Source organism: Spermophilus citellus, assembly GCF_964194105.1.
Source record: "Spermophilus citellus genome assembly, chromosome: 16".
Classification (NCBI taxonomy): domain Eukaryota; kingdom Metazoa; phylum Chordata; class Mammalia; order Rodentia; family Sciuridae; genus Spermophilus; species Spermophilus citellus.
Window position 1 is genome coordinate 77,649,280 of NC_138196.1, and position 10,933 is coordinate 77,660,212.

The following is a 10,933-nucleotide window of genomic DNA, read 5'->3' on the forward strand; positions in this document are numbered from 1 at the left end:
ATTTACTCTCTTGAGGTGTGTGTTTTGGTATTCTCTAATAGTTGTGAAGACAAATTTCTTGGCCTTTCCTTTATGATTTCTGGCATTTGTATCATAATTGGGAAGACTTCTACAAACTAAAATTTGCCTGTTGTTCCTGAGAGCTATTTGGTTTTTAGCATTAAAAGTTCTAATACTTCTGGGATCTATACTCACACAAGAGTAGGCTGCAATTCAGACTTAATACTTATTATTAGGTTTATGAATTCAGTTTAGATTTGAGATGTGCAGAATTATATTTGCCAGTTTTTTTTTCAAGTGAAAATTCCTTAATAAAATCCTATCTAGATATTGTGGATATCAAGCCTGCCAATATGGAAGAGCTCACAGAAGTGATCACAGCAGCAGAATTCCATCCAAATAGCTGTAACACATTTGTGTACAGCAGCAGTAAAGGAACTATTCGGTTATGTGACATGAGGGCATCTGCCCTCTGTGATAGGCATTCTAAACGTAAGTTTATTTTATCTTTCTTAATAGCAGTTAATGTATTTGGAACTCACCTCAGTCATATGTGTCCAGAGCCTCCTGTACTCTGGTAACCTGCCTGACTCCATAAGGTGTTACACAGGTTGTTCCTTTATATGCAAAAGCATAGTTTGGCTTAAAAAAAAAAATAAGGGGTTGCGATATTCTTATCCTGTAGTTCAATGTTGTTAAAACTCAGGAATTCCTAACAGGCTATTATGAAAATAATTTTACATAGCCACAAGAAAAATCCTAGTATAAATTTGGATGGGTGAAGATGGCATGTTTTTCACCTTGATGATATAGGTAGAGTCAGGTATTTTGTAGAATATACCAGTCTGGTACACTGAAGTCACAGGTCTCAGGTGGGTCTGGTTCTACTAAATTAGCCATATGACTTTGGAAGCATACACTTTTGAATCTTCATCTTTCAATATCAGGCCATTTTTGTCAGACACATGCCTGTAATCCCAGCAATAAAAGGGCTAGAAATGTAACTTAGTGGTAAAGAGCCCCTGGGTTCAATCCCTAGTTAATAACAATCCCCTCAATCATGTATGTCGTTTTCTTAAACTTTTAGGGGAATTACATTCATATTAAAGCCAGAAAGGAAAAAAATCATCTGATAAAGAATCGTCAGTTTTTTATTAGCTTGTGATTTTTTTTACTTCATTCTTAGAATGTTTATGAATGGTTTGTTCAGAAAATTATTTGTTCAAGTCAGAATATTGTTCATATTGCACTTTTATCTCTCTCTCATTTTTGGCTTGTTTTTAGTGTTTGAAGAACCCGAAGACCCCAGTAACAGGTCATTTTTTTCTGAAATCATCTCTTCTATTTCTGATGTAAAATTCAGCCATAGTGGTCGCTATATGATGACTAGAGACTATTTGTCGGTCAAAATTTGGGACTTAAATATGGAAAACAGGCCAGTGGAAACATACCAGGTATTTGAGTTTTCTCTTTCAATGAGCATCTACCTTATTTACTTAGAAGTGTTCATAGAGTAGGATATTTTACTATGTGATAATCCGAATGTACTGTGTGTGTTAACCATTAGATTTTCCATTCAGAGACCCATGGATATGTTGCTTTTCCTCATGTTAAGTGTGTGTTTGTGTGTGTGTGTGTGTGTGTTTTTATACACTGTGTGTTTCCAATGCCACTGAATTGTGGTTTTATTATCTGTTTGGTTCAATATTGTCAACTTTGTGTGCTGATATTATGTGGGAAGGAAGCTGCATTCTTTATTAAGGTCTGGGCAGTAGAGTCCTGATAGGGTTGTACAAGCTGCGGCTAGGGAACATGTGGAGAGCTTCAGTTTGGTGTGCCTAGTTGCATGACTCAAGTGTCTTGTAGGCTGAAAGTACTGTCTTTGACCTAAAGGAAAGGGGCTTAAAAGCTCAAAAGATGGCTTAGGAATTGCTTATTATGGATTATCAGTTCAGGATTCTTTTCTAGGCAGCCAGCCACTACCCTTTACTCATCTGCCCTCCACCAGAGATAAGAAATGAAGTGCACAGCCCAGCAGGGGCAGAGGCCAACAGAAACCTGTTATGCCTTGGACTATAATAGTGTAGAAGACACTTTATGCTGCCTAGGAATACCCAGGTTATAATGATCCCTTTATGTTACACAGTCCCAATAAAAATCAAAGAACAGAATTTCTCAGACTAAGTATCCTTTGACAGACATATAAACCACTCAAGATTCTCAGTGATGGTCTTTCAAATTTCAAAATAAAACACTACATTGAAACAGAAGCAAAGATGTGAAGTACTGCTTTGTTTTCAAAATACATTTGGGTGCCAGCACTGTGGCACCCTATAACCCCAGCCACGTGGGAGGCTGAGGCAGGAGGATTACAGGACGGCCTAGGCCACCTAGCAAGACCCTGTCTCAAAATATAAAAAAGGCTGAGATTGTAGCTCAGTGGTAAAGTGCTCTTGGGTTCAATCCCCAGTACCCAAGAATTTTGTTAATTCTTTACGTTTGTGTAACTGCAAAGGTTAATGTATCTTCCTGGTTAACCTTAGCATCTCCCCATTCCCATTGAGGATTATTCATTTGGACCTTAGCTTCATACTCTTGAATCATTTGGTGAGGAACATTGTACAAACTACATGTATTGTAAAATGTGCTGAATCACAGTAACCTAGCAGATGTGTTACCTGATTTCCCAATTCCTGCCAATGCTAAATTGGATTAATAATTTAGTGTCACCTCATGCACATATAGCCTATATAAATTCATAATTTTTTTGAATTTGTACAGTCTTGCTTTGCTCTGTTATATGTGATTGGGGGATACTTTCATCTTCATTTTTTTCACATTAGTTACCCATGTTCAATCCTAAACCCACAAGAGTTGCAACTTCTGTACTAAAAGTAAAATGGACAATTAAAATAAGATTAGGTTGTGGAAAGCATAGTTCTGATTTAGAGTATACTTTATTATTCTATTTCAGTAAAAAGAATAGTCAATAAGTCTCCTTTTTTCCCTCTGATCACAACAAATACTGTGGTATTTTCTTTGTTAATTTAGCAATATTAATATTGAAATGTATCATGTTTCTCAATCTTCTTATTTTCCATATTTTTTCAAATATCAGTAAATATGGAATTCAAAAACAGATACATTTTAATTAGCTTTTGACATTGTGTAAGTAATATGGAGTGATACCATCAACATTTTAAATGATGCACATCTAATAACCAAACCAAGGCTTCACTGAACTGTGCTTAGCATATGAATTTACTTAAAAATATAAGCCCAAGTTTAAATCTATTCCCAGAAAATGGCATTTTAAAGGAAGTAAGCAGTGTTTTATCAGCAGTTAGTGGACTGAAAAACAAGTAGGGATGATCACCTATTGCTCTTGTGTTCTTTTCTTAGTCTCTTCCGTTTCCAAATATTTTCTGTTTTAGTCGGGCATTTCAGGATACATGTGGCGTGCCAGAGGGAGTTTTTCCCTGTTGTACTACAGGAAAATGTGCTTCCCTAAAAGGCGATTTGTATTTTGTAAAAGGCTCTTAAAACACTGCTATTATTGTTACCAAGAGTACTGAGATTTAAGATGTTTAGGGGTGTGTGTACCTTTTTAAAAAAAAAAAAATAAAGATAGGGATTTTTAAATTCATTTTCCTGATTTTAGTGCATAGGCTCTTTAGGTAAACTGTTTTGTCTTTTCCCCAGGTTCATGAATACCTCAGAAGTAAACTCTGTTCACTGTATGAAAATGACTGCATATTTGACAAATTTGAATGCTGTTGGAATGGATCTGACAGGTAATTTATTTTCATTTGAATCTCTTATTCTAATAGGAATTTTATTAGAAAGAAACTTGCCATTGCATACGTCATATTATAATTGACATATTAGCTAAAAAAGATGGCCAATTTTTTGGGAGGGCGGTTCTAGGGATTGAACTCAGGCACTTGACCATTGAGTCACATCTTCAGCCCTATTTTCTGTTTTATTTAGAGACAGGGTCTCACTGAGTTGCTTAATACCTTGCCTTTGCTGAGGCCTGCTTTTGAACTCATGATCCTCTTGCCTTAGCCTCCCAAGACGCTGGGATTATAGGCATGCGGTACTGTGTCCAGCATGACCAACTTTTTCTTTTTTAATATTTTTTGTTGTCAATGGACCTTTATTTTACTTATTCATATATTGTGCTGAGAATCGAACCCAGGGCCTCACACATGCCAGGCAAGTGCTCTGCCATTGAGCCGCCACCCCAGCCCTCTTGACCAACTTTTTTTAAGTTAACATAGATTACTTCACTTTCCACCAAGGGAAATTTAAAGTAAATTTAGTAATTTTAGATGTAACATAGCAATACTATGATAAAAATTAAGTGTTGATTTCACTAGTAATATGAAACAAAACATCTGCAACAAATGGTTTTATCTAAATTATTATTTGGATGTCTTCAGGTGTTTTTCTTTTATGAACCAGATAAATCACTTTTCTCACTGGCTGAGGTGGTACACACCTGTAGTCCCGCCTACTTGGGGGCTTGAAGCAGGAGGTTAGCTGCTATTTCATCGAAATGTATGTCATTATTTCCAAAGTTTAAATAAGTCTTATTTTCAATCTTCTGTTTTATCACTTAATGTGTTCCAGTTAAAACATAATTTCTAAAACTTGTATTTAAAGTAGAGGTATTTTATTTGATAGTAGTTTTATCATAGAAGCTTTATGTGGTTCAAGTTTCATAATAAGGTATTACCAAGGGTAGTAGTACTTGGAACAAATACCTTTTGTCTGGTTTTTATATTATACTCTTCTGATTTTAGCGTGAGTTCCAATATTAGTTTGGCGGTACTAAGCAGAGAATCCTGTTGGTAGAAATAAGTAAACACTTGGAATGCCACTACTGAATCTGAGGTGTCAGAAAAAAGGGAAAGTGGGAAAAGGGGGTGTTGGGAATAGACAGATTTGAAGAGAAAGGAGGTACTGATGTAATAGGATATGATGTACCTGTTTCCTCATGAAGTGGGGGCAGTGGGTGCACATTAATTTGTCACATTTTAATTTTGCACCAGTTTTACATAAGCACCACATGTGAAGTCCATTGCCTCTGAATTTATGTAATGACTTTCCTAAAGGCATACACACTCCTACAAACTGACAGTACAGGCATGTAAAGCAGAAACTCACGTTGATGCAGTACTGTCATCTAATCCACAGATCTCTTTACATTTCTACAAGTTTTCTCAGTTATGTCCTTTAGCAAAGAATCTGGTAAAGCACATATTCTAGGATCCTATGTTAAATTTATTTGTCATATGTAGTTATATTCTTTGTTCTTGAACAGTTCTTCATTTGAGTGTTTCTTAATTGAAGATTGTCTGATGTTTTCTCATGATTAAATTCAGGTTATACATTTTTGGCAGGGATGTCACAAAAATGCTGGCCTGGTGATTCCTTTTAAATTAAAAAGAGCCAAAGATTCAGTGTCTTTAATCCATTGAAACTTCACAAATTCAGAGAATATGGGGATACCAGTCTCATTTACGTAAATCATTTAAAAGCAATAACAGTTCATTATCTTCAGGGACATGACACCAACTTCAGATTGGTTAAAATTGTTCTCAATAATAATAATAATAATAGTCCCTTATATGGAGGAGATAAGTATAACTTTGAGCAAATCCTTAGTATCCTATCATTTCACTTACAGTAATAATTTGAACCTGTGAGGAGGAGGTAGTACATAATAGTGGTTCTAGAGTAGTAGTACCCCCCCTTTTTTTAATCAATGGACCTTTATTTTATTTCCAAACTACTAAGGGTTTCACACTTGTGATTTTTTGCCTTTGAGAATACTTGGTGAATGTTGAGCAGTGATTGATAGCAAATAGAAGTGACAAGAAAGTGTCTTGATGCTGGGAGTGATGGTGCCCATCTTTAATCCCAGCAGCTCAGAAATCTGAGGCACAAGGATAGTGAGTTTGTGGCCAGCCTCAGGAACGTTATGAGACCCTAATATCCCAAAAAGGAATAGTGCGGGAGTGTCTTGGGCAAGCAAAGTCCTTGTCACCCCTTTGAACTTACATATTTTTTTCAAGTATTTATTTTTTTTTAGGTGGACACAATACTTTTATTTTTATGTGGTGCTGAGGATCGAACCCAGTGCCTCACATATGCTAGGCAAGTCCTCTACCACTGAGCCACAACCCCATCCCTGAACCTGTACTTTTAAATATATTTCCTTTAAACATTTCTATTGGTATAGGTGAAATGGTTTTCTTTTTTCTTTAATTTCTTTTTTTAGTTGTAGATGGACACAATATCTTAATTTTTTTAGTATATTTATGTGGTACTGAGGATCAAACCCAGTGCCTCACACATACGAGGCAAGCGCTCAACCACTGAACTACAACCCCACCTCTGAAATGATTTTCTTTCTTTTTTTTTTTTTTTTTTCAAAGAGAGAGTGATAGAGGGGGAGAGAGAGAGAGAGAGAATTTTTTTAATATTTATTTTTTAGTTCTCGGCGGACACAACATCTTTGTTGGTATGTGGTGCTGAGGATCGAACCTGGGCCGCACGCATGCCAGGCGAGCGCGGTACCGCTTGAGCCACATCCCCAGCCCTGAAATGATTTTCTATTGATAAAAATATCATATGCTACTTTCTTGATATTCTCAGGAGCAAATTTATCATAAGCATTCATAAAATATTATCTGAACTAGATGTACACTGGGACAAGTTAAATAGCTTATAATTTATATCATAAAATAAGCATTGGTTTCTTATGAATAGTTATTTGTATGCATTTGAGAGAAGAATAGAATTTGGAAATCCCATGATGGTTATTCCTTTATGAAGCTGACCAGGTGTGCTGGCACATGTGGACTCCCAGCTACTCAGGAAGCTGAGGCAGGAGGACAACAAGTTCATGGCCAGCCTCAGAAATTTAGTGAGGGCCTAAGCAACTTAATGAAACCCTGTATCAAAATGAAAAATAAAGACTGGCAGGTAGTGGGGCATGGGGCAGGGGCAGATAAGAAAGAACAGAATGAATCGGACATAATTTCCCATATTCATATACGAAGACATAGTCAGGGAAACGCCACATCATATACAACCGCAAAAATGGGATCCTATTTATACTCCATGTGTGTATGTCAAAATACACTTTACTGTCATGTATATCTGAAAAGAACTAAGGATAAATTTTTTAAGGGTTGGGGATGTGGCTCAGTGAGTAAGTGCTTCTGGGTTTATTTCCTAGTACAAAAAAAAAAAAAAAAAAAAAAACAGCAGCTGGCTGGCTGGATTGGTCAGTACTAAGAGAAGTTTTACTTGAGAATCTGTCAGCTTTGTTATAGTTTTGTTAGAACCAAGTTAACTCTCATATTTCTGGCTTATTCCAGTGATTGAGTTTTGCTAGCAGCCTCCTTAATTCAACTCTGCTTGAAGTAGCTACTTTCTGTAGAGTACTGGGTTAGGTTTAATCATGAACCATTTTAATAAATACACAGCCCTTCGTTCATTTATTTGACTGACTCTTCTACTTCCACAGCGTTGTCATGACTGGATCTTACAATAATTTCTTCAGAATGTTCGACAGGAACACAAAGCGAGATATAACTCTAGAAGCATCACGAGAAAACAATAAGCCTCGCACGGTTTTGAAGCCACGCAAAGTCTGTGCAAGCGGCAAGCGAAAGAAAGATGAAATAAGTGTTGACAGTCTAGACTTCAATAAGAAAATCCTTCATACAGCCTGGCACCCCAAGGAAAATATCATTGCTGTAGCTACTACAAACAATCTGTATATATTTCAAGACAAAGTGAATTAGGGTTGGCATTCCTAGCGGAAGAGCCCACTTCCTGCTTAGTTGAGATAGTTGAATCTAGCATTCGTACCTATAAAAGAGAGAAGTCCATTGTGGCACCCCTTTCCAGTGTTTGACAGTGTGCCATTCGACAACACATTTTTATAGCTACATGGAGAAAACTCTGTGGGTTATCATTGTAGTGTTCTCCATGCCTGCTAGCCATTTAGGTAAGGGTAGGGCACTTTTAATTTAAATGACTTCTTGCACCATCTTGCCTAATGGACTAGATTGGACTGTATCAACATTGAGTTACTCCACTTTTTATGCCTTCCATTGTGATGACGTCAAACACAGTGAAAGCCTTCAGTCATGCTATGGGATTTGTGTATCCTCATTACTGTATCATTTGTTGGGTACACCCCTTCTCCCTTTTTTAAATTAAATACAGCTCATTCTTACTGTGGCTTGTAGCATTCCTCCTCTCTGGCCTCCTGGACTCTCCCCCTTCATCTCTCTTACCCTTGCTCCTTCCACCCAGTCTTGGTGGTGGTATATTAAGAAAGAAAGAACGAAAGCACACACAAAATGAGTCAGTTTGGGGTCAGTGATAAAGGGGGTATATGTTGCGAACAAATGTTCTAATAACAGTTGGCTGTAATCACTCCTTGCCATGTCTGGCACTGAAAATAAGGAAAAAAAAAACTACTACTGAATAAAAGTGACAAAGAATGGAGAATCTGGTTTTCTTTTTCTTTTAAATCTACCTCTTTAAGCCAGTATTTTGTGTCATACCCTTGGGCACAGTGAAATGAAATTGGGTTTCCATTGTTTTATTGGTATTTTGTTAATTATTTGTAACATTTTCTTCTACATGGGGAAAGAACAGGTGTTCTGTTTGAACATGGTTTGAATACATATTGGTATTAAGGATTTCAGTCTATAAATGCTACTAGTGTTTTTTTATTGTAGTTATGAGGGTATTGGATACATTGTATCTATACTTAACCCATTTTCTGTTAATGAAATTGTTGTAAATGAGAACCAAATTTGTAGAACTTCATTTTTAAAGACTTTTTATAGTGCTTAATTTAATTTTTGCCTTATTAAATATTAAGTCAAAGACTTAAAAATGTTTTTAACAAGTTAAGCTTTTTTTTGTTGTTGTTATTAATTCATACAGTAGAACAGAAAACTAACGTTGAGTGATTCCATAGGTTAAATTGACACTGCACTATTTTTTGGTTTTGTTTTTGTATTTTATTGCAGTCAAATCAGAATGAGTTGTACTTTGCCATAGATATTTTTCTTTGGTTTCCCAAAGCTACATTAAAGAAAAACTTTTTTAAAGGTACAGTGTTCAAAAAGTGCTTAATGGACTCCAACTGCTGCCTCAAAATTTAGTAATCTGTGACTGTGCTTTCCCTAAGTGGTGACACCTTATCCAAAGATGAAAAGGACCCCTGTTTTTAATAGGTGCAATGTACCTTTGTCAGTCCTGCAGAAGCTTTAATGGAAAGAAAAAAATGGACTTTATTTTTAAAAGATTAATTGAGCAGGCATTTATATCCTTAAAGAATGTTCGTATATTTTGGTTGAGCAGTAATATAAGAGCCATGAATGTAGAGGACTCGAGTGCTTATATTTCCACTACTTATTGTTCTGTTCTCATCTTCAACAATGAAAAAATGATCAAACAGTCCCACCGTAATTCCCTATACACTTATGCAAATATTATTATTATATCTTGTAAGTTAACATTTTTAGCACACAAAAAATTTTATGTAATAAAATCACTGTATCTTTTGGAGTTAAATTTTGAATTTGTATTTAAACACATTGATTATATGTCTGATAATTCTTAATGGCACTTTTACTAATTGATTTGGGGGCCTTGGGGGTGCATTCCTAATTTGTGTTATTTATTCTTCACACTTGATTTGCAAGTGGGATGTTCCCCTAACAGAAATATCAATAATGCTCTTTTTTCTGATTGGGTATCTTTCAAGAAGATCCTTTTGGGAGGTGGTTTCCCTGCAGTTTGGTTGTATGTCTTGAGATAAAACCATGAGAAAGCTCTTGGAAATTCTCTCTTTATTCATCAGTAGCTATGATGATACTCATCCATGACACTAAAGGTTAGTTTTATATATTTAAGAGGAACAATTGCTAAAATTAAAATGCCTCTATCAAGGGAATGCTATTATAAATTATTGTAACATTATCTCAAGTATTTTTTAATTTCTTTGGTGTAGCAAACTATAAGCCCAGCCACTCATTTTATATGGTCATGGTTAATTTTTTTATTAATAAAAATTATAGAATAAACTTAGTCTTGTCAAGTTGCTTGTATTTCCTATTCTCTTGCCAGTAATACAGTCTTTCCCTTAAAGAAATTTCATTCTATTAATTTTCTTAAATCTTTACTTGGTGGCTGGGCAATAAGAATAGTTAATTTATAAATATAAACACATTTTTATATGGCAAATAATTACCAGGTATTAAGCTTCTGTGAAGCCCTTAGTCTCTTGAGTTAAAAAAAAAATGCATTCATGCACTTTTTTCTTTTACAAAATTGAGGTTTCTTTTAAACCTTAAGTTGAGTTAATTGTGGTAGATATGCTTTTAAAGAAAATGGAAACATGAACACTGAGCTTCTTAAGAAAGTAATGTGTTTACTAGAAAATTGTGTGTGTAAAAGCTAACAAGTACTGATAAAAGCTTTTTTAAGTGAAATTTAAATTATTTTCTTTGGGAGTATTGCTGGAATATCTTATTTATACTTCACATAAATTGAAGTAGAGATAATAATGTACACTTCAGGAAGAACACAAGTGCCACCCCCACAAAAAATAAAAACTGGAAAGGTGCTGGGCATTGTGGCATCTGTAACTAACCAACTCTGGAGGCTGAGGCAGGAGACTCACGAGTGAAGGACAGCTTAAGCAACCTAACGTGTCAACGGGGTATAGCTCAGTGCTGAAGCACCCTTGGGCTTCATTCCAGTACCACAAAGAAAAGCAGAATAAGATAGGTGATCAAGAATCAAGTTTCTTTTGTATTTGAGAATATCACTATTTTAAGTATCTCTTTTCAGATGGTACTTCAAGCTGTGTGTGTGAGAGACAGAGAGC

General features: G+C 35.7%; 1 protein-coding gene across 4 annotated transcripts in view; it reads left to right on the forward strand.

The window, feature by feature from the left end:
- The window catches only part of PPP2R2A (protein phosphatase 2 regulatory subunit Balpha), a 69,093-nt gene extending 59,215 nt beyond the window's left edge, over nt 1-9,878 (forward strand). For 3 of the 4 annotated variants that reach the window (XM_081269620.1, XM_081269619.1, XM_081269621.1), the window contains 4 exons: nt 328-492; nt 1,285-1,454; nt 3,703-3,794; nt 7,544-9,878. In XM_081269620.1, the coding sequence (XP_081125746.1) occupies nt 328-492; nt 1,285-1,454; nt 3,703-3,794; nt 7,544-7,823 (707 nt within the window). In that variant the 3' untranslated portion in view covers nt 7,824-9,878. Of the gene's footprint in view, nt 1-327; nt 493-1,284; nt 1,455-3,702; nt 3,795-4,445; nt 4,564-7,543 lie in introns of all 4 variants that reach the window. The other variant, XM_081269622.1, reaches the window with a different exon arrangement.
- Nucleotides 9,879-10,933: the final 1,055 nt, after the last annotated feature.